We start from the raw sequence: 23,952 nt of genomic DNA, 5'->3' as shown, positions 1-23,952 counted from the left end.
ATGGTTGGTGGTGTGGCAGCCATTCTGTTAAAGGATTTCTTGAAATGATGTGTCCTCTCTCTGACTTCACCCACTCCATTCCTTTGCTGCTGTGAAATAACCTCTTTGTGACCAGCACTGCAGCACAGCAGAGTCTTATCCTTCTGGAGCAATATATGTATTGTGGGGATAGTGATGTGTGAGACTATATTTGTCACATACCCCAGATAGAGAGACAATAATATAGTCACCAGCACTACCTGCTAGCTTTGGTTGACCCCCTATTCTGTCTTCTTGCTACTTATATCAGTCTTTTGGTGAGGTTTATTAAAGGTTAAGTTTTACAGACAAAGTAATTACTTTGTAATCGAGTTATTGACTAATCTAAATAGGCTGCTCATCCCTTTTTCTGCATTATACACCACAGCAATGCCACTAAACACTATACAGGGGATATCAGTGGCTGTCTCTCCTTTACCTGACAATTAAGGAAGGAATGCATGTAGTGTGCACCTCTTCCCCTCCCAGAAGTGAGCTTAGAAGGTAGGACCATGGCCACAAAGTGGCAGCCGCCTACCAGAGGCGATGGAGACCCAGAAGGAATCCCCAGCATGAAGTCCTTGCCGGGATGTTAGGCGTTCATATGAGTATAATGGGTAGAGTGGTGCTCTCCTCAATGTTAGCTGGGGAGACGGGCAGAAAGTTTAGCTAGGCATTACGGCAGGGGTGTCAAACTCAATCATGTAAAGGGCCAACATCTAAAACACAGTCTAAAGTCACTGCCCAAATTGTTTATTAAGCTTTAACATTTATTGAACAATCTCAAACTAAGGGGTATAACTATAGCGACTGTGGGGGATGGGTGTGGTTTGGCTGCCAGGAAAAACAGAAGGGTCCCAATGCAGTGTATAGCAACTCAACTGTGCTACTCTGCAATATAGGGACAGGTTGTCAGAGAAAGAAAAGGTGTGTTTTTTTTTTACCAGCCACAAAGGGAGGTATGGAGGAGTATGGATCCCAAGAGAGGGCCTGTAATGATCCGCTCAGCTGGCTGCACAGGCAGACAGCTGTTTGACCATTCCTTTAGTCTGTGGGCTGCAGGTCTCTGGAAGAGAGACCTGTCTTTCCTTTGCAAGTTTCTGATCTGCTCTGCTGCTGAGGAATTTGCATACATTGGTTATGCAAATCACCCAGCTGTCTCCTTTGTAGGCTGGCAGTATAAAACCCCATGTTTTCCCAGAGTCCTTGGCTGGTCATTCCTTCATGGTTTGTTGAAACACTCCTAGAGTGTCAGCCGTGCTATTGCTTGTTAATGTTATCTTAGAGTAATTCTTGGGACTGCACTAGGCAGCTACCCTAGTGCAGTTAGCTTGCTATCTGTTTTGTCTCTATTGCCTCTCTGTTGCGATTGTCCTGTCACCAACGGTGGTTGTCAGGAAATCATTCTGTCTGTCTGGGGTGCTAACCAGAGCAGCGGTCGCTACTGGTAGCCCCTTCTGTTCTTCTGTCTGTCGTGTTTGGATCGCACTAGCCTCTAGCGGTAGCGGCTGTGGATCCTTCTGATCTTTGTTCTTGGAGTATAGCTGGAGCAGTGGTTGCTCCCTGCTATCTCATCTGTCTGTCGTGCTTGGATCACACTAGCCCCTAGCGGTAGCTAGCGGCTGTGGATCCTTCTGATCTGCTTTCTTGTCCCTGTACCCGGATCGCACTCGCTCTGGCGGAAAGAGCAGTGGATCTTCCCTAGCCTGTTCCTGAACTCGGATCGCACTCGCTCTGACAGAAAGAGCAGTGGATCTTTCCTGTCGTATTCCTGTTTTCCGTTTGTCTGTCTTGTCTGATACGAACGCTTGCTGTAGCCTCGGTGAGGTAACCGTTAATTAAGCAAGCGCTCGCGTTCTTTGTTTCGTTTTTGTCTGTCGGTGGTTAGTTAGGCGTGCTTGTCTCTGTTGCGCTTAACATGCGGAGATCGCGCTGTAAACGTGTTCGCTGTTGCGAATGAGTGCGGTGTTCGCGTTTAGTTAGCGTTTGTTATTTTCGTTATTTTCTCATTGTCGTTTGCTGTGCCTTTGCTACTCTTGTGTTCTGTTCTGGTCAGTCTTGTGTCACATCTGCCGATCGCCTCTCTCGCGATCACGTTCATACTTTGTTTCTGCGAATGTGTGTTCACCGTCGCTGGGTGGCGACTAGATTGGGGAACACACATTTAGCCTATCTCTGTGCTCTTCTCTTTAAGGGCTGTTCAGCCCCGCACTGTCTTAGATCTGTACAATTCCCATCTGGCATTTGTGGCCGTGCAGAGGCTGTGCTCGTCTGCACTCCACAGCACCATCTGCTGGTGGGAATTGCCCTCTGCTGGTGCATTGCACCTAGCCTGGGTTTCTCCCAATTATACGCTTGTGGAAGGTTTTCGCTGTGTCAGTGTGCATCTTGTGCGCTGACCGCGAAAACGATTCCGCAAACTTTACAGGGCCCCATGCCAATTTCACTGGAGGTCTCAGTGAATTGTTACTCCACCGCTGCTCTAACCAACAATGCTTCAATCAGAAACACTGTCCCCAGTGTGTACATTTGAAAGATCTCAAGGGCCGCATCATATGTCGAAACGGGCCGCATTTTGGCCTGCGGGGCTTAAGTTTCACACCTGTACCTAAGAGAATTAGTCAATTAAAAACTGATGTTTCATATACTGTACATTACACTGACTTTGGTACCAATAATTTTCAGCTTAGACCACTTTCTGTCATTTGTACAAGGTGGTTATTTGACGTGGCCAGCTAGGGAAGTTTCAGAGCTTCTGTGCTGCTAGGTAGAGCCATAGCAGGACTTATGTCAATCTATTTCTGTTTAAGCCACTTGTAATTGACCTATCCGTTTGGTGGGAACTGATCCTTTCGGACCTGGGTATCAGTGAACATCTAAATGGTTAAGGAAGAGGAGCTGGTAACTTTGAAAATCGCAGCCAGATTACACATTGTAGCTGATCACCAGATAGAAGCTGGCGTTTGTTATGTAAGCCTTGTTGAGTATATTTTGGTAGACAGATGAGCCGGGTGAGTGCCACCAGTAGTCTCTGCCTTCAGCAAAACTCCTCTGAAAATGAGAACATTGCCAATGGTTTCTGACAGATTGGTTGGTATTTTCAGTGAATGAGCACCGCCAGTACCTAGCGACAGAGATCCAGATATGCAGTGATTGCACATATTCTGTTGTCAGATAAAGGATTTTCCACTGTCACAGGAACTTTTACATTTTCCAGTTTAATTTGGTTCATTTTGACCTTGAGGAGGTAAATCTCAGTTGTGTCCACTGTAATAAAGAGAAGGAGCCGTGAAATGGATGACAGTCACAGGGCTGAGTAATGACATTACCCATTATCACTGGAAATGTGTCTCTGCTTTAAAAGAGACACTCAAACCAGATTAGGGAATAGAAGCAATTGAAAATTGCTCATTGCACTCTGTAATTATTTCCCTTTCCTATAAAAAATAAACAGTAATAAAAATAACTGCAGGACATTCTGAGAATTATCTTTTAAGCTAGATGTATACATTAAAAATAAAATGTATAAATCACATGTAATATTAAAGTTGATTAAATACATTTTCATGTCATGCTCAAGAAAAAAACTCCCTTAAAAAATGCAAAATTGCGCACAAAAGTTCTTAAAGAAATACCCATATGGCCCTGAAAATTTTCAGATGCAAATTTGACCATGCAGGAAATCAAATGCAGAATTTGCATTGATAAATGTTAATGCTGGTTATCATGGCAATTTTTCATGGGTTGTTTTCAGTATGCAGTGGTTAGTATCCAGAGAAAAGTAAGGTAGCTTCAAGCAGACAAGGCACGCTTTTCTGTTGCAGAGGACATTCCTTAACTCCTACAGAGTAACATCTTTAGATCTAATAAGTGAAAGAGATTCTTTTGCATTTTATAGTACAGGTAATCTTAAAGTTGGATTTATAGTTTCTTTTGTAGCTTCTCTTCCATATGCAGCTCCTTCTTTAATATGTAACATCCATGCACAAGAGTCCCTTGCTTTCTTCTACATCTTGCTTAGGCAGCCACTCCCCTCTTCCATGTGTTACTTCCCAATTGCAGTCCTGTCTTCCATATGCAGCAACCAGCCGCTCAAGACCTGGGCCTTTGTGACTTTTCCAGAAAGCCAGCTCTGTAATCTAGTGATGTAGTCAGTACATATCTGTAAAATTTACGTGCACAGATAACGCAGTTACATTTTATCAGGTATTACGCAAACTAGGTAAAGTTGGCTATAGGCTATGGTAAACTACTGGATGAAGGTGCCCACAATATATAAAACAATTAAAAACCATTTTAAAAAATAGGTATTTTTGGCTTACCTTTCTAGAAGATACACACCAGTTGTATGTGGTGGAAACTTATTCCGTTTTATTGCATAAAAACAGTCCTTGTGTTTTTTTGTTCCACCGCATATGACTGATGTGCATCTTCAAGAGAGGTAAGCCAACAAAACTTCTCTTTTTTTAAACTTTTTTTTCATTGTTTTATATATTTATGGTGCCGCCACTGAAAAAATTACTCTTATACACCTCTGGTAAGTGATTGTATTTTAATTCATTTAAGTTATTGTTGTTTTTTATAACTGCAAGAGCGAATTAGGAGTGCAACCTTTTGAGTCCTGAAGATCCTGGGACCCAAACCAGAGCGGAGGCTGATACCCCTTCATAGGCCATAATTTGTGGTTGCATGCTTTGTTGCCCAACTTGTGTGTGTATTTCTTCTTCCCTTCATAATTGCTTGGTGCATATACGGTAATATTGCACTATTGGCTCCTGGTGTTGAATCATTGTTTTATCGTTCCTCAGTGTTTCTGGAAGATCATCTGGTCCTTAGAAAAAAACAAACAAAAAAAAAAAAAAAACGCTATGTATACACATTAGACTGTGACAGAGATTAGATTGTGAGCTCCTCTGAGGGTCAGTTAGTGGCATTGCTATATACACTTAAAAGTGCTGTGGAAGATAACCACACAATATATAACACAGCACAGAAACAATAGAAATGCATAAAAATAAGACTATCACCAAGTTATAAACTTATAAGCCCTTTCAAATGTGTAACTTTTTTCTTTTTGTTTGTTATATATTTACAGTGTATTTTACAATATAGTAAAGGTGAAAAGTAATAAATTCCCTTTAACATTCGAACAGAGTCTGGGATTGTCAAGTGAGTTTGCTGAGAGGAAATTCTCTAGGGGTCAAAGCAAGCACCAATAAACTAAAATAATGGGTATTATTTTATCCCAGCTGTAAAATATAAGGAGATTAGAGGTCACAGGAAAGGTCTATGATGACATAAAAGGAAAATGCTGCAGGCTAAATGTTTTCATACAGATTTTGATATGACCTAATATGCTTTTTGCTTTGAAGTGGGGAGATTTCTATAATATTATTTTGTTTTAGTACTTGAGTTTACCTTACCCTTAGTTTTGAAGGTTTTTATTGGGAGAAAAGGAACAGTATGCAAATCATTGCTGATATTGCCGCAAACATGTTCCTGCCGCAAGGATATAGGAAATGTTTTAGTGATAGTATGACATTGAACACACGCAGATGCCCGCCTGCAGCAACGCATGCTGGGAAATGTAGTCCATGGATGTGAGTAATTGTACTAGCTCCTGTGGAGATTTTCCTGGGGTCGGCAGTCACGCCGCTGCAATGCATGCCGCATTGTGTGCATGAAAATGTGGCACTGTGTGAAGGAGATGGCGAGCACCACATGTACAAGAGGCCACAGGAACAGTCACCTGTAAATAAGTAATTCCTCTCCTCCCCATCCCCGATCACGGTACACTCCCTTATATGACGGTTCATTTAAAAGAATAATTTGAGGTGCTTGGATCACTTTAAAGAACATCTTAAAGGGAACCTTAACTGAACGGGGGGTAAAGAGTTTCACTTACCTGGGGCTATTACCAGCCCCCTGCAGCAGTCCTGTGCCCTCGGAGCCGCTCTGGAATCCTCCGGTCCCCCGCTGTCACTTAGTTTCGTTTTTGATGACTCACCAGTCGGCCGGCCGCCATGCGTATTATTGGACGCATTCCCTACTGCAAATAGCGCTGTTGCAAGTGACAGCGGGGGACCGGCGGATTCCAGAGCAGCTCCGAGGGCACAGGACTGCTGCAGGGGGCTGGTAATAGCCCCAGGTAAGTGAAATTCTTTACCCCCCGTTCAGTTAAGGTTCCCTTTAAGTGAGAGAGGCTATGGTGGCTGTCATATTTGTTTTCTTTTTAACAATGCTAGTTGCCTGGTGTCCTGACAATCTTTCATGCATCAGTAGTGTCTGAATCACACACCTGAAACGAGCATGCGGCAAACTCAGTCAAACATCTGATATGCATGTTTGTTCAGGGTCTGTGGCTAAACATATTAGAGCGGGGGCCCTGAACAAGTCGGTCGGTAAAGAGGTGACTGACCACTATTCGCTGGTGGAGGGGTTTGTTAAGCAGATGACTGCACACCCGCTGTGTGTGTTGGGGGAAGGGGGGTTCGGATTGATTTTCAGCCAGGACCATGATAATTTTGCTGTAGCCTACAAATTTGTGGTTGAATTTCTGTTCACAATAAATTGGCCTAGAAAACTGGTAAGCTACTAATTAAAGAGAGTCTGAAGCGAGAATAGATCTCGCTTCAGACCTCATAGCTAGCAGGGGCATGCGTGCCCCTGCTAAAACGCCGCTATAGCGTGGCTTAACGGGGGTCTCTGTCCCCCCAAACCCCCTCCGTGCAGCGGGGAAGCGCTTCCTGGTTGGGGCAGGGCTAACCGCCGCAGCCCTGCCCCATGCGCGTCTGTCAGAAGCGTATCTCCGCCTCTCCCCCGCCCCTCTGTCTTCCTTCACTGAGAGGGGCGGGGGAGAGGCGGCGATGCGCGTCTGATAGACGCGCTGGGAGGCAGGGCTGCAGCCGTTAGCCCTGCCTCCAGGAAGAAGATTACCAGCGACCATTTTACGACCAACTTTTGCGGGGGGTGGGTTGGGGGTGAAGGGAGCCCCGTTAAGCCGCGGGATAGCGGCGTTTTAGCAGGGGCACACGTGCCCCTGCTATATATAAGACCTGAAGCGAGATTTAGTCTCGCTTCAGTGTCTCTTTAAATCTGTGGTTAAAGAGGTAGTAAATGCTTTGTTTCAATCAAGGGGAAATCATGGCTTCCGTTGGAGAACAGTGAAACAATGCTGCCATTTTTCATTGGACATAGAGGACTCACATCTCCTAATCTCTTTTTTTTAATGTTTCTATATTATGTGATTGAACTAGGACTGAATATAAATAGGAAATTATTCTTCTTTCAAGGGAGTTTCTATACATTAATGTTCAGTATAGGTCATTTTGCAATGCTTGTGTTGAAGGAAATCAATTTTAAATAGTAATGAATTTGCATCTATCTATAAGTTTGTTGAGATGGAAGGCCAATTCTCTCAACTATAGCCTGTTGAGAAATTAGTGTGATATTAAGCATAAATTAATGTGTGATACTCCTCTGAAAAGCCTTATAATCTAGTCCTCCTGGAAATTTGGATGTGCCAGAATTTCTATTAGCCTGGAGGGCGAATGTCATAATTGGTAGGTATGTCAGTATTTTTTTCCAGATGTTAAGTGTCAATTTTGAGCATATAGACATCTGGCTTATTTGTGAATACATGAGAGAAGGAGACCAGAGTAGACCTCTTAGGTTGCAAAGCCTTATTAAATCACATTCAGTTTCAATCCATATGGGGGCAAATTCTTTTAAATTGACAGCAGGTACCTGAGCATTCTGGGCCACATGAAAGTAAACTTATGTTATAATTAATTTCATGCGTAGTACTAATGGTAAATTGAACATTTGTAATATGAGTAAATGTAACCTAAAAACTGCTAGATGCAAATTAAATTATATTATTATATAAAATGAAGGCAGTAGGTGTTCTGTAATGCAGAAATCCTGGACTCATGCTTGGCCTACAAAAATATAAATGAGTGATTTATATGGTTCTGCTCACCGTCCTAAAGTGATGTATTATAGTCTAGCTTTGTGGGTCAATGTTGGCAGAGAGGACTTTCAGTTTCCTACTAAGGAGGCCAGAAATTGAGATCATTCTCTTGGGATCCTCAGGAGGGCTAGAGAACCAACAGTCGACTACAACTTTTAACTTCTACTAAAATCTGTCCTAAACGTAGACTGATCAGGACCATGGACACTGCTCGGTGACAAGGGATCCAAAAAATAATGAATAGAAAACATAAGAAATATTTACATTTTAGAACATTTATTAATTACTGAGTTTAACAGCAAATAGAATCTTGAAATTGATTGGCTTTGAAAAGAATATAGAGGACAGGACATATGAGATCTAACAGTGAAATCCATTTATCTCTCTATATGAATATGCTTGGAAAAATGTTATTTAGTTGAAACAAATAGTTAAGACTGTTTAGGTCCATTTTAAAAAGCCATTACAATTAGATGTCCTAACCCAAAGCCACTAGATATTCCTGTCAGATTCGACCTGACAGGTCAAATCTGCTGCTAATCTATAAGTGTATGGGTATCTTAAACTGTGGTGACTGCCCCAATCCCTGACTCAGAGGCCTCTAAGGATATTTCTGCAGTTTATCCATATGGAAGCAACAGCCCTGCAGCCAGATTTCACCTTTCATCAGCTTAGATATGGCCAGATAATGGGAAATCTCAGGTGAGTTCCTGTAAATGACTGAGGTGTCCACACAAGATTCAACATTCAAGCACTTTATTATCATTACTTTTTCATGACAGCCCCATGGTGCATATAAGTAACGTGGTGATAGAAACAATGGTAAAAATAGAATAATGATACAAGTATGCCAGATATTTCAAATATATAAACAATTTGTACACATTCATTATTTCAGAGAGTATTCAGAGTTTGTCAAGTTTATGGCAGATGGAAAAAAGCTAGTTTTAGTTTGTGTGAATGTGGATTGATCTAAAACATCTACCTGATGGAAGGAGTTAAAACAACATATTTCCAGGTTGAGTGTTGTCCTTGATAATGTTTTGGCCCTTCTCCTACAGCGAGTCTTATACAAGAGTTCCACTGATGGTAGTTCAGTGCTGAAAATGACTTCAGCTTTTTTTCACATCTCGCTGTAGGGCTTCTCTGGCAGCCTTGGTGCAGTTGTTGAACCAGACCTTCATGCAATTGGTTAACAACTGCAAAGTCACAATTACCCAGATAGAGAAATAAAAGAAGACATGTTATTGGCTGTTGTAAAATATTGCATGCAAAACTTTTCTGCTCCACCTTATCAACAAACCACCGCAGGCATCCGCCTGGCTTGTCTATGCCTATCCTGAAGATGAAGCCATGAATCAGCTCAGTGATGAAGTTCCAATAATTTGGATGATTGCTGAGTTATGCATAAAAACTAAACAGATATAGAGTTACTATTGTGAAAGACACAGGTGAACACGCGTACTACCGCGCAATGGGTAGAGTGGTATGCTATACATTACATGCAATTCATTACACTCTACTCCTTGTGCGTAAGACTTTACGCACATAATTCTTCTTAACACACTTTTCTGCATATACCGACGGAGAGACACAGCTTCTATGTAATGTGCTCTAAATATGTCATGCATTAAGACCAAAGAGTGCATGCTTGGGAAAAAGTTAGGATGCTGAAAAAGAGCCAAATGGAGTAATCATTTATAACTAGTTTTGGGCAGGATCAGGCTGCAGTTTAGGATAAAGACACTTATTGTGGCACCTGTAAAAGCGTCTGTACATACCAGAAGGAAACTCCAATCAACAGGAACAAGCTGCCAGGGGCTGTGGCAGTCTTTGTCTTCTCCAGCATTAGATAACACTGGAGTTACTTGTACAATACTATATGATATTCTGGCAACACACATTTAGTTTTCCTTGAATATCCTGCTGTGTCCAGCCCATCTGTACAGTCTGGGGAGTTCACATCTAAAGTGGGCCACTGGAAAAAAAAATAAGATGTTGTCCTGGGCACAGCAAAATCATTTTCTGTACGTTCACTATTACAAGACGGCAACCCTTGATTATACTGACACTGAGTTCTGTTGACTGCCATGTTTACTGCTTATTGAAAGTTGCAAGCTTTGTTTTTTTTTATCTTTATTTTTCTTCCAAAAGAACACGTCTGTTCACTAATACGTTCTGTTACAGTTTTTCCTCACTTCTCTCTTTTTCCAGAGAACATGAAGTAAACAAATCTCTGAAGATGTAACTAAGACATCAATAAAATGAAGAAAAAAAATCTGATAAAGCTTCTTCCTTTAAAAGGAACCTGAAATACCTTCTACCAGCCCCTTGCAGCTGCCCTGTGCCCGTGCGATCACTCCACCAGTGCGGCTAACTTTCGTTACCACCAACATACAAGTCGAAGGCCACTGCACCTGAGCGTCCTTTGCCCCACACATCCTTGTTCACGCTCCCATCTCTGGTAGCGTCCTACACAGTACGTCAAAATCTCTACTGTGCCTGCGCAGCACGAACGAGGACGTGTGTGGGCAGTGGCCATTGACTGGCAGAAACAAGAGTGAGCCATGGTGGGTGACCGAAGGATTTTTGAATGATGGCACAGGACGGCTACAGGGGGCTAGTAGAAGCCCCAGGGAAGTGAAGTTTTTTTTTAAGGTATTTTAGGTTCCTTTGAAGCTTTGTACACACACTGGACCGCGGGCTTCAAAAAACAAGAGATCCCCGGGAGCTAGCAATTATTATTATTGATTTATAAAGCGCCAACATATTCCGTGACGCTGTACAAAGTACAAAGCAATGAGCAAACATTAGCTCACATTTGCATTCAGCGACAGCGCAACAATGGTCTGCAGATTTAAACAATACCTGAAGTGTGAAAATGAGAATTCAGAAGTGCAAAATTTGCTACATGTAAATACTTTGTGAATGGATCCATTGTTTCTTAACATTCGGTACAAATGACTAACAGGGATTATCATCCGAACCGATCCACCAATACAGATCTGACTACATGAATGAAAATCACCTTTTTTTTGTTTTTTTACTTTCGTTGTGACACTTGAATACGGAGCATTAGAGACCTGAAGTTTTCTTATTTATTACTTTCTTTGCTGCTGTTGGAGAGATTCATTCGCTTTGTTAATTTTTGTTACTGGTAACAGAAAAAAAAAAAGAGAGAGAGAGAATCTCTATAATCACGACACGGACAGAAAAACAACCCTAACAAAGGTTCTAAGCATTCCTCACTCTGTGCAAAACTACCACAAAAGTTGTAGTCAGAGTACCACTCAATGTGTTACATATGAGGGATTGCTGGTTGCTGGTGTTTAATGTAAAGCATGCACATTATTCATGAAAATAGATTGTGTGATCGAAATATGCAGGAAACTGTCTCCCTCAGCAGAGGCGCAAACATATTTCTGAATCTTTTTATTCTTGTTCTGGTATTCTATTAGTGCTTTTTTTTTACCTGCCAGCATTAGAAGCAGCATTCCCCCTTTCCACACTGTGTTATGCTTCCTCTTCTCTTAGAATGGCAGGTACAATGTGCTTGGTCTTGGAAATTGTCCAGTTTTTTTCTCCTTTAATTTGCGTGATTGTAACTGACGTTTGACCTTTGTTTGCTTTCTATGAAATCTGTACTCTGTTGGATTATGTAACAGGGATTGCTCATCCGCTACGTCTCATCACAAGTGCTAATTATAAAAGCCTGTTCGCCTGTCTTAATTCTTGGGTGCAGAATGCTGACATTCAATTAAAACTCCTACCGGGCTTAAAGTTTTTTTTTACATTCACATGCATCTCACATTCAGCTATTCTGTAAAGTAAATTGGCCTCATGTATGATGTTTATGCTCAACTCCACAAAGGTTTTCCGTGCCCTTTGTAGACAATGAAACCGTAAATTAAATATCATGTGCTCACAATGATTAGGCTAGTGGCAAATGTGGAGTGGCTGATTAGTGTCCTGGTTAAGGGCTCTGTAACAGAGACAACTGGAGCCCAACAGTGCAATATGTCATTATTTTCTGAAATGAATGAGTCAAAAACAGGAAATATGGTGACGAAGATCAGCCTGTCTTCACTCAGGCAATCCAGTGTTGGCCTGGTTGGGATATGGCCAGAAATTGTAGATTGGGTCAGGAGGCAGTGCCACCACAGACTAAAACATACAAAACCACCCCCTCAAGAAAACGAGGGCGAGGTTTGTGCTTTTAACAGTTTTATTTATCCCGGGCGCCTCTTCGCCTTCCTACATTCACTGAGTAGACCTTCCCAAGGCTCCCTGCACACTGCATGCGATTCCGATTCCTATTTTAATCGGTTTTTACATCCAATTCCGATTTTTAATCATTACTGCATGCTGCATATTTTGATCCATTTTTCTGTTTATTGCATTCAAGCTAATGGGAATCCCGATGTAAATAAATAAAAGTCAGATACTCACATAAGGGAAGGCTCGGTCCTAATGAGCCTTCCCTCTCCTCTCCCGGTGCCCTCCGTGCTGCGCTGGCTCCCCCGTTCTCATCCCATGCCGAGGGGACTTCGGAAGTCTTCGGGAGCAGAGTCCTCCCGAAGACAGGCGGCGCACACGCGAGTGCGTCATAGAGGGCGCGTGCGCAGTGTAGAGCGGCCCGTCTTTGGGAGCACTCGGGCTCCCGAAGCATTTCCGAAGCCTCCCTTCGGCCGGGGGGCAGCGTTATTTGACCGAAACGGTCGAAAACCGCTACGGGGGAGCCAGGACAACAGCGGGGAGAGGAGAGGGGACGCTTTATGGGACCCAGAGCCTCCCTCTCCTTAGGTATCTGACTTTAAAAAAAAAAACGGGTTCCCATTTACTTTCAGGGAAAATCGGAATTGTGAATCGGAAACAATCGGAATCGCAAAACGGATTTGCAGTGTGCAGGGAGCCTAACACTGCTACTGCCTATAGAGCGCACCCTAGTGGCTGCAGCAGTGTCTGCAGCTTTGGTACTTTGAGTCCACCAGGAGAAAAGTACGATATGTTCTGTGTCTTGTCTTGGAGTGTTCAAGGCTTAATATGGTGGATTACACTACCCTCTTTATTCAAAGTCTTTAGAGAAAACAGGGGTGCATGTAGAATATACACTGTCACCTTTGGAGGTATATCGGTAACTTCTGGCCAAACTATTGTACGCTAACCTAAAAACAAACACTCCCTCCACCCCGCCCTCAACTTTAACTTGAATAGGCGTAACTGTCATGGCATGACAATAACTTTCCGGTCGTACGTATCTAATTGTGGCTTCAGTGTAGCCAAACTCTTTACCTGTGTGTGTGTTTGTCTGTCTCGCCGCTATATGTGTTTAACACCATATAGCCAAACTGATTACTGATTTGCTCCGTGTGCTTTGCTATCTTTGCCCACACGAAAAAAGATGTTCCTGTACCCAACAGTTGTGTAAGTTGATCCGCTGGATGGATCTGGCAAACCGCCTGTTATCAGTCACTCCACTAGTTGTCTTCCAAGCGTACACACCCCTGATTTTGGTTAAGCGTGTTTACGGGCCTTAAACGTATCAGAGACAGGTGATCAGCAGGACAGTCAGACAATCTGCACTGTTTATAAGAAAATAAATGTCAGCCTCCATATCGCTCTCAGTTCAGGTGTGTTTTAATGTCTAACATGCAATGCATTTATATGAATTTTTGCCAAGAGAATGACGGTTTCCAAATGAAAGTATCACAAAGACTTGTACAGTGCAAACTTTTGCTTTGCTAAATATCCTGCAGTGGCAGTCATATCTATTTGTGGTTCTGTTGGCAAATAAAAACCTTGCGGGGTGGTAGGGTTTGATGGCAGCACATGGGTTTTGAAATCTATCTGCTTATTAATGTATCAGAAAAGCATGGAATAGGGCCATACCTAGGGAGGAATTGGGTGCTTTCTTATGTAATGAATAATGCAAGTAATAAGACATTTCATTAAACAAAACAGTGACAGGTTTGTAGTGATTTTTAATTAAGAATGAATAAATCTGAGGCTTTTTAATGATGGCATTATTATTATTATTTTTCCCTGTGACAGTTGTGCTGGGACTGATGGGAGAGGGTCTTATGTTTTTACAGCAACAATATTTTTTATAAACAAGCAAATGTCTGGCTCTCCAGTGGAGCATTCTGGGTAAAAATATAAATATTTTTTTCTGCAGAGCAGCTCATTGTTTGAGCGATGCAAGAATCACAGCTGAGAAATCGTAACGGTCTCATGGTTCCAATTTAGCTTGCTATTGTTTTTCTTTTTCTTAATTGTGAAAGTTACAGATGTGTAAACGTGCACAATGAATTGTCCTATTCGCTACGAACACCTGGGATGTTTTTCAATTGGCTTTGCCATTGTTTCTCTAGCACTGCGGTTGGGGACAGTGTGCTGGCTGCTCTCCAAGAGTTAAGTCAGTTTGCAGCTGAAATAGCTGCCTGGACTTGTGCTTCTTCCTTTCCAACAAAGCAGTACTATTCAAACACATGGCATATAGAGGATGAAATATTTGTTTTAAAAATAAACCTAGAATTTGCAGGGACCTCAGGCTTAGGCTTCTTGCACACAGGGACGTTACAGGCGCACGTTAGTGCAGCCTGTAACGCTCCCCCAACGCACAGCAATGTAACACAAGTGGGCTGTTCACACTGCCCACGTTGCGTTACATTGTAACGCAGCAAAGTGCTGCATGCTGTGCGTTCTACGTGGCTAAGCTGCGTTAGACTGTTTGCACATGCTCAGTAATTTTGGGGAGGAGGGGAGAGCGGCCGGGCACATGGCTAATTAATATTCACTGCACTCAGTGACGTGCAGCGTTTACTTCCTTGAGCGGCCGCTCTGTGCGGCGATTGGCCGGGCGGGACCACGTGATGCCGCATGCGTCCAAGAGTACGCATCACGGACGCCAGAGTGAGCTGCACAACGCGGCTCACTCCGACGTCCACACCAGAGAGCACCAGGCGTTGCGTTAGGGGCATGTTATGTGCCCTATAACGTCCCCTAAACACAACGTCCTGGTGTGTAACTAGCCGAAGTCCCTTTTTTTTTTTTTTTTTTTTTTTTGAAGGTACACTGTTTTATTTATTTATTGTTGTTAAATCCAGCTATTACCCTCATATCCCACCCCTACACCCCATTTTCCCCACATAGCCCCCCCAGTCTCTTTGGGGGGGGGGGGGCAGGCTTTTTTCAGTTATTTTTCCTTGGAGCATGGCCCACCTGAAGAACAAAGAATCCGAGTGGAGTCTTGCAACCCATGCTTGTGAGTACCACTCGTACATTTATCTTTATCTCCCCTCTGAAGACAACACAACCATTTTAAATTTGATATCTCTTTTACAAGAATACTTTACTCAACTTGCACTCAAAAGTAATTTCTTCTCTGCAGTTAGGGGCATTCAAATTAGACCTAGAGAAGACAAAATTAACTTGTATGTTAAAATCCTTTAACTGTGTATTGAAGAGGTCCAACAATATCTTTGCTTAGCTGGCAAGGTGTTAAGAGGGATTGGCGACCACTCCGACCTACGTATAAAATGGGGGCAAACCTCCCTAATGCCACTAAGGTCATGTAGCAGTACTCCTTCTGGCTTCTCACAGATTGTAACATCTTTAATGGACAACTAAAGCGAGAAGAATATGGAGGCTGCCATATTTATTTCCTTTTAAAAAATACCAGTTGCCTGGCATCCCTGCTGATCTATTTGGCTGCAGTGGTGTCTGAATTACACCAGAAACAAGCATGCAGATAATCTTGTCTGATCGAACAATAATGTCAAACACCTGATCTGCTGCACGCTTGTTCAGGGTATATGGCTAACAGTATTAGAGGCAGAGGTACAACAGGCCATCCAGGCAACTGGTATTGCTTAAAAGAGAACATTGCTTAAACATGGCAGCTTCCATATCCCTCTCGCTTTGGTTGCCCTTAAATTAATAGGGAATCCAAGTAGCCAAGCAGACCAAGGTAACACGTAAACAGAATTTATTCCCTTTGTTTTATGTACACTAAATGGAAGTGTGAAATATAAGCTAATCCACCATTTTCAGTAGCCAGTAGGTTGCAATTGATTTAAGCTAATTCTCTCCTCTACATTCTGGAACAAATGGTAGTAATTGTTCCTAAAAAAAATCTTCAAGGCGCTTAATTCTATAGTGTCCTCTATTTTTATTTGGGGTTTTGGACCACCTGAAACCTAATTTAGAAATCCTCCATTGCCCAAAGCAAGAAGGCCCTATGGAACTTTGAGCTCTATTACCTGGATTCAAAAATCAGATATCTCAAAGACAGGGCTACTGACATGCTGCAGTTTAACTCTGAACACCATTTAGCCCATGATCTAGGCTTAAAGAATCTACTGGGATTTCTGGAATTCCGGAACAAATGTACTGTATATGATTTGGTTCCTTTACATTGGTTGGCAATAGCTGTTTGGAAAAGGATCAAGCAGATTCACAAATTTGATGATCACTCTGGTGAATCCTCATTATGGCATAAATAGGCTTTTTAAACATTTATTAGTATTTCAAAGGCTCGTACACAGGTGCAGTTTTTCTGCCCCACTATCGTCCAAACTACTGTGTTTCCACTAAAGTAAAACATCCCCTGAGAATAAGCCCTAGCAGGAATTTCAAGAATGCTTGAAATGTAAGATATTCCCCGAATTTAAGCCCTAGCTAGCAGCACACATGACACCAGCAAGTCACGCTGAATGCAAAGCCTGGATACAGGAGAGCAGCAGTATAATGTGAGTTCCACAGTCCTGTATATGTGTCAGGTAATTTGTGTTTTTGATGGAGCCAGCCCTCCTGATCTGTTGTGATAAGCATCAGCAGCACTTCACCTCTTCACCTCTTCCCAGGACACACACACAGCTTATCCTATGCTCTGGGGAGCCTGACAGAGTTTAGTGCCTGCAAGAAATAAACTCTTACTCACATGATCAGCAGAATCAATTTCTTGTAAGTGAGAGCCAATATCTGCAAACCACAAGCTCTGTGTATGTTGCACGTGTTTCAGCATTGCATACAGCATGTACATTTTGTATAGGAAAACTACCAGTGTTTGCCCAAAAATAAGACATCCTCTGAAAATAAGCCCTAGCACATCTTTTAGAGCAAAAATTAATATAAGACAGTGTCTTATTTTCGGGGAAACAAAGTATGTCTGTTGGACGATAGTTGGGTGTGTGAATGTGTGACAAACATATAGATGAGTGACTGATAACAGGCGGTTTGCCCCGATCCAACAGGCGGTTCAACTTGCGCGACTGCTGGGCTGAAATCTTGCAGGTGGCCTTGTGTGTACAAGTCGTTTGAATGACTTGTACTTGTTTTGAATGCGGCCATATCGTGCAGTCTGTTTGTGTGCATGCTCAGAATGCAAATTAGTTGGTCGTTCAGTTGGTTTGTGCACGGAAAAAACAAGTCATGCAATTGCTTGGTCATGTGGTCTGTAATGTCTTCGGGTTGGTCATGCGGAAAAGTAGCACGTGTGTACGAGTGTTTATAGATATCTGTGTGAGACACGCAATCCAATCACAGTTCTTCATATAATCTTACCCCTTTATAGGAATCCTTAAAATTCAGGAATCATGGGGTTTCACAACCAAATCATACAACCACTAGGGTTTTGAAACACTATCAAAGTCTGAAACCCCAGGCTTTGACTCACGGACAGAAAAGTTGACGAACTTTGATCAGGATACCCTTTCAGACCTGATATCATCAATAAGAGGATTCAGATATTTTATGCACTAGGCAAATGTTTGACTGGTTAAATTGCAAAGAACGTCAAGTTCAAGATAAATTTACTAAATGTACTAAATCAAAACTGAGTGCATGAAATCAAAATGCAGACTTCTGACATATGTCTTGGGGCTACCCAAATATTACATGATTTTTGAGCAGGTGGTGGCATTTGTCAGCCATTTATTCACTATGATGTGTAACTATTCCAGCTTAACTTTGATGAAGTCATTAACTATTTAAGTCACATAGCAATTCAGAGGCAGTTTGATGGTATCTACAATTCTGTATGAGCCCAGTGCTCTATGTTTTTCTAGAACATAAAATAGTTTTTTTTTTTAAATAGTTTAGTGTGCTTTTACTAGTTTAGTTCTGTTACTAGTCGGTTTCTTGCATCACTTAGGGACTTCTGTGTAAGCTTCCTTAATGAGGGTGTTTGATAATATTATATCTTTTAGTGGATTTTTTATATTACGGAAAATGATCAATGTGAGAAGTTTAGCTGCCACAAACCAACACCTTTGTTATGGTGTTGTTGGAGGAGTGAAGATACAAAATACAAAACATTTTAGCAATGGAATCAGTAAATGAGAAAATTCAGGCTTGACTTAACAAAGCTGAAACATTATTCCGAGTATATTTGACCTGCAAAAGGTGACTTATTATATACTATATTGTGTATTTTTATAGCACGAATATTTTCAGCAGCTCTTTAGAGTCTAGTTATCTCACTCGCTGTCCATCAGATGGCATACTGTATAATCCCTAATCAGTCTAGTGTCCCAATCATAGTCTAAAGCTAATTATAGAGTAGAGAGGGTTGGGGGAGCACGCTAACTTTCCACCAGATTTTTGGTATGTGGCAGAAAAAGGGAGAGCCCAGAGGAGACCCACAAAATATGGGAGATTATATAAACTCTATACACAGATAGTGTCCTTCCTGGCCCAGATTTTAGCCTTCGACTGTAGTGCTAAAGCCAAAGTTCTAATCAGTATGCCTTCCTAACTGTTGTAAATGCGATCTGGACATTTGAGGGAAACGGGACATTCGGGTTCTGGAGGCATGTACCCCATTTCAATGTGGAAGATGCTAAACACATAATTCAGTAATAAGCATTACAAATACTAGTACTACTAACTATTTGTTTAGCTGTCGGTTACTGGCAGGAAGTCAGATCCACTGTTGACCTTAGCACATGAATAAGAGAATTTTTCTAGAAGTGGATAAGCTTGTAATATTGTCTAAGTAAACGCTTGCAGCCCAACAACAAAGATTCTGTTTTCTCGTGGCCATATGTTGAAATCTCAAATATAATTTTCCCAAAATATACTCAAATGATTTAAATAACAGTTTTTGTTTGTGTTTTACTGCTTGTGCCTGAGGTCTATTAAAAAAAAAAGGAAATATTTGTAAGTGGCACATATGCGATTATTATGATAACTATCGTTATGTTTTATAAAACACCAGCATATTAAGCAGCACTGCACACTCATAATACGATATGAAATTATGGATTGTAAAGTTGTTTTCTGAACGCTCACAAAAATGAGGTTTCTTTGTAGCAGTAGCTTGTGGAAAAAATGGTCTTTTATACCAATAGTTGCACATTTTAGATATTAGAGAAAGCACTGGTATGTTAATTGGAATTTTAATATTTGACAAACATAAAAATTCAACTGTAGTAAAAATCTTAATGAAAGAATTGTAGGTGTCCATAAATGAGTCATTGATGATTCCTGTGAACACTACAATAAAACGACTTACTATTGGGCATGCATTTTGGGTTTTCTTCCATGCTTTTCCTAGTTGGATGCATCTTGGGTGTGTCTGGGCTACCTTACACTGCATACTTTACATTTTTACACATAATAATATTCTTACACAGTGTTGTTGGTATTTTTACCTCAAAGAGCTTAAATGGAGACTCTAGGAGGCTTTGACTACTTTGCAGTAGTGAAGCTATCCAAATAGATATTGATTGTTATAAAAGACCATTGGTTATAAAAGAATATTGTTGTAAAATAACATTTTTCATGATCGAATTTTAATGGAAAATATGCACACTGGTCACATATGGTTCAGTTTGTGGACAAAGGTGTGTGGTCACTAAATCTAAACCAGTGAATTGGTGGCTTGAGTGGATGCTGCATTTAGTAACTTACAAATAAAAGTTGTATTAGACACTGTGGGCCATTTGCAATTCACTTTTTCACCTGAGTTTTCTCCTAGGAGATAATTTTTCATATTTGATTTAACCTCCCTGACGGCCAATTAAAACCGCCAGGGGACAGCGCAGCACTATTTATTTATTTATTTTTAAATCATGTGGCTAGCCTAGCACTAGCTACATGATAGCTGCTGAGCAGCGGCATCCCCCTACCTCCTCCGCAGGAAATCCCGTTCAGAACGGGATGTCCTGCTTAGCTTCCCCCGTCGCCATGGTGGCGATCGCATAGTACATGCAGCTAGCTAAGTGCTAGCTGCGTGTAACAAAAAAAATGTGGCAAATCGGCCCACCAGGGCCTGAGCGGTGCCCTGCGGCTGTATAGCCCGAGCTAAGTTCGGGCTTACCGCCCAGGAGGTTAAAATAACGTCCCAGCACTTTTCAACTACAAAAATGCCAAAAAGTTGGTGAAAGGGTACTATCAAAATTATTTTGAGTATTTTCTTGCTTTCTGGTGGCTTAAAATGCATTTTATTGACAAGTTTAAAAATATCACCTAGGAGAAAACTCAGGAGAAAAGGTTAATTGCATATGGGCCTGTGACACAAACTGTAATAGAGAAGTTGAACTGAGCAAACTTGTGGTAATGCTGGACTGTGGATGCTGTGAGCTCAGTGTCTTTACAGTCTGCATTTCCCCCGTGTTCTGCGACTGCAGGATGTTGGGGCAACATCTTTATTTGGATCTTCCAGATTCACTTCATTCAACTCTCATCTCTCTTTAGTCCTTGCGAACCATTGTTTCCTAACATTTTATTATGTACACCTTTTGAAAGCCTGTGCTGACTAAGTACCTCTGGTATGGTAAAGATTATCTCAAATACCTCTAGACTCAGATATATTTAATATGAGTACATAGTAATTAATTGTAAATAATGTATGCATTCACTATTGCTTTTAACTAGCTAAAATACATAACCTAAATACAAACATAACCTTTTCAACATCACAGATGACAAAGTAAACAATCTTTTCAACGTTCACATTCGTTAAACTTGTTCCTGAGGTTACAAGGCAGGAACATGACTACAAATCCCCCCCCCCCATCAATATGCCTTCTTCACTGTGTGCATCTGCAAAGCATCATGTAGTTTGTGGCCACTATGCCATTAGCAAGTGTGGCTATTATGACGCACTTCCCAATTTCATAGCAGTGCCATTGTCTTCTTAGTATAGCTCCTCCCCTTGCCACACCATGTAGAGCTTTATAGGTAAGGAAGGAGTAGCTTTTTGCAATCTCCAATCTCCTGTTGCCTTTGACTCTAAAAAAAAACCCTAAAACCTCCTCCTCAGGTTCCCACAGCTGGTGCACATGTAATGTCAGTGGAACACTGACAGGTGATTGATGCGAGGAGAGGATAGCCTCTGGAGAGCACAGCGGGCAGGAGTAGAGGGACTAGAAAGCGGGTTGAGATGGGTAGCTATCAAAACATCTGTTTCTCTGTCTAAAGGGACTCAGAGCACCTCTCATTGGCATGCCTTTAAGATTCCGCCCAGTACCTTAAAGTACTTAAAGATGCATACCTTTCTGTAGCTTGTGCTCTCCTCTTTCATTTGATGCCTGAATCGCCGTTCTACACCAAATAGTTTTCATTCGATTTCAATGTAAATATTGCAGCTGCCACTTGGCTATGTTATTAATTCTGGGACACCCCTGTCTTCTCTGTTAGAGAAGTGCAACACTGAATGAAGCAGGATGAGGAAGTGACACGCTTGGCTATTGCAAGAGGCTCCTCCAGAGGGGTCATAGCACGACTTTGTTGGAAGTAGTCTGGCTTAAAGAGAATCTGTACTCTAAAATTCTTACAATAAAAAGCATACCATTCTATTTATTATGTTCTCCTGGGCCCCTCTTTGCTGTTTCTGCCACTCCCTGCTGCAATCCTGGCTTGCCAGTTTTAGGCAGTGTTTACAAACAAAATACATGGCTGCTAACCAGCATGTAATAGGCTGAGAGAAGCTCAGTCTGTGACTCATACAGATCCTGGAGGTGGCGTGGAGAGAGTGTGTATAACTTCTACCTATCACAGCAGAGCAGCACATTCCTGCCTGAGCAGACAAAGCTGACAAAGGAAAGAAGATTAGATTATATAACAGAGATAATACAGCCACTGTGCAACTAGGAAAGGCTGCAGTAAGATAGACCACATTAGAACAGGTATAGGAACTTATAGGATAGAAGAAATAAGGCTGAAAATTTTGTTAGAGTCTCTTTAAAGGCATGCCCATGAGAGGTGCTCGGAGTCCTTTTAACTTTTTATGACTGCCATTGAAGGATGCTGCGGGAGCTTCACTATGTGAAGTGAAAAGGTAACAAGTTCAGCCCTGGTCCAACCGTGACTACAGGGGTGTGTCCCCCAATAGTTGTGCTATGGGTACAGGGTGGAAGATTGTTCAGCGCTCTGATTTTGTGGGGGTTTTGTTTCATGGTTTTTTATTCGTGTGAGTCGTGCCCCCTAATACAAGCTTTTCTTCCTTGTCTCCTTTGGCTTATCTGTATTGTCTCCAAAGCTGCATTGTCCAGGGGCCACAGCGCTCCTTATTTTTCATCTCTGCTACTTTATTTTTGTAAACCAAGCTAAAGAGCACAAGGTTGTCATTTTTACTCAATGTGAAGTTGGCCAGCTTTATTCTGTAGATATATTTTTAAATGCTGCTCAGTGCAGCCATCTATAACATTTTTATTTGTTTTTATCTTCTAGATGCTTCATTATCAGAGTATGTGAAAACAAGTGAGCTGGAAAAGCCTACTCCCTCCATTGATCAGCCATGTTCCGTGGCTCCCCCCAGAAGCTGTGTTTGACTTCATGAAGATTCCTAATCTTGGTAATGTGATGAATAAATTTGAAGTCCTTGGAGTTGTCGGTGAAGGTAAGTTTCCAGCATGGCTATACAGAATAGATAATGCAATTATTTTCCCACTAGAGAGTTTTATTGTTAAGCTCCCATTTACGATTAGCTCGGTGGAGAATTTAGACATGCCATCTTGTCCTCTCTAAAGTGTACCTGAAGTGAAGTGTATATGCTTGAAATACACATATAGACCTTCAACAAAACCTGTTGGTCAGTCATCTACAGATGTCGCAGAAGAGGCAGAATAATTCCACTCCCATTCCCACCCATGACTCTCCTGTTACCCTTCGATTCCCTGTGCAACCCTGCCATGCTGCAGCTCCTCTCTCCTTCACCCTTGTTACCCACACGAGTGCTGTGTATGAGCTAAAACATGCTGACCATGCCGGTACAAGGCAGTGAAATTCTTAACCATGTTATCCTATCTGGTCGACTATAGTCATCTAGATAGGAGCCACGCTAGTCCATCTGGAGGTGTATACTCGACCAGTGTTGCTGCAACGGGTGTGTACACGTACAGATTTACATGGCGGCAATTGATGAATGGATGAAGTGCCTGGAATTAATGGACATAACCCTGAAAAGGGGACATGTCCATACATAATAACAAAAGTAAAAAGTTATGTAAAAAAAAAAAAGTTTGAATACTTCCTGGTAACCCAGGATAGTGTTTGTAGTGCCATCTTGTGGCAAAAAAAGAGCATGATGCACTTTCCTGTTGGGCATTGTTATTGCCAAAGATCTGGCATACTGAAATTTTAGGCAATGCCTAGATTCTTGGTTGAGATGGTACTCAACAGTGGCCTTGATTGAGTTTAATCCAGGGTGTGTGTGCCTCACTTTTTAATCAAGATTGTAGATTACAGACTTGAGACAAACAAGAACAAAGACTTAATACAGGAGAATCTGATGCTATTTTCCAGTTAGCAATATAAAACTTATTTATTAAAATATCTTCTTGAAAGCCGTTGATTCACATACAGTGAATAGAATAGTGTGCTATATTGCATTATGTAGTTAATACGGTAGTGATGACCGTAATGTGCTAATTTTACTTATGCCAAATTTTGCATAAAATTTCACAATTGCAATTACACGTAATTACGATTTTGAAAAGGGATAGATTTCTCGTAAC

At 41.6% G+C, this 23,952-nt stretch overlaps 1 protein-coding gene across 5 annotated transcripts in view; it reads left to right on the top strand.

Annotated features, from left to right (window-relative positions):
- The window catches only part of CDKL5 (cyclin dependent kinase like 5), a 494,542-nt gene that overhangs the window by 193,175 nt on the left and 277,415 nt on the right, over positions 1-23,952 (top strand). For all 5 annotated transcript variants that reach the window (XM_068269971.1, XM_068269974.1, XM_068269970.1 and 2 more), the window contains exon 3: positions 22,667-22,835. In XM_068269971.1, the coding sequence (XP_068126072.1) occupies positions 22,772-22,835 (64 nt within the window). In that variant the 5' untranslated portion in view covers positions 22,667-22,771. The remainder of the gene's footprint in view (positions 1-22,666; positions 22,836-23,952) is intronic.

This window comes from Hyperolius riggenbachi, chromosome 2, assembly GCF_040937935.1.
Source record: "Hyperolius riggenbachi isolate aHypRig1 chromosome 2, aHypRig1.pri, whole genome shotgun sequence".
Taxonomy (NCBI): Eukaryota; Metazoa; Chordata; class Amphibia; order Anura; family Hyperoliidae; genus Hyperolius; species Hyperolius riggenbachi.
Note: the sequence above shows the minus strand (reverse complement) of the source record. Positions and strands in the feature narration are given on the sequence as shown.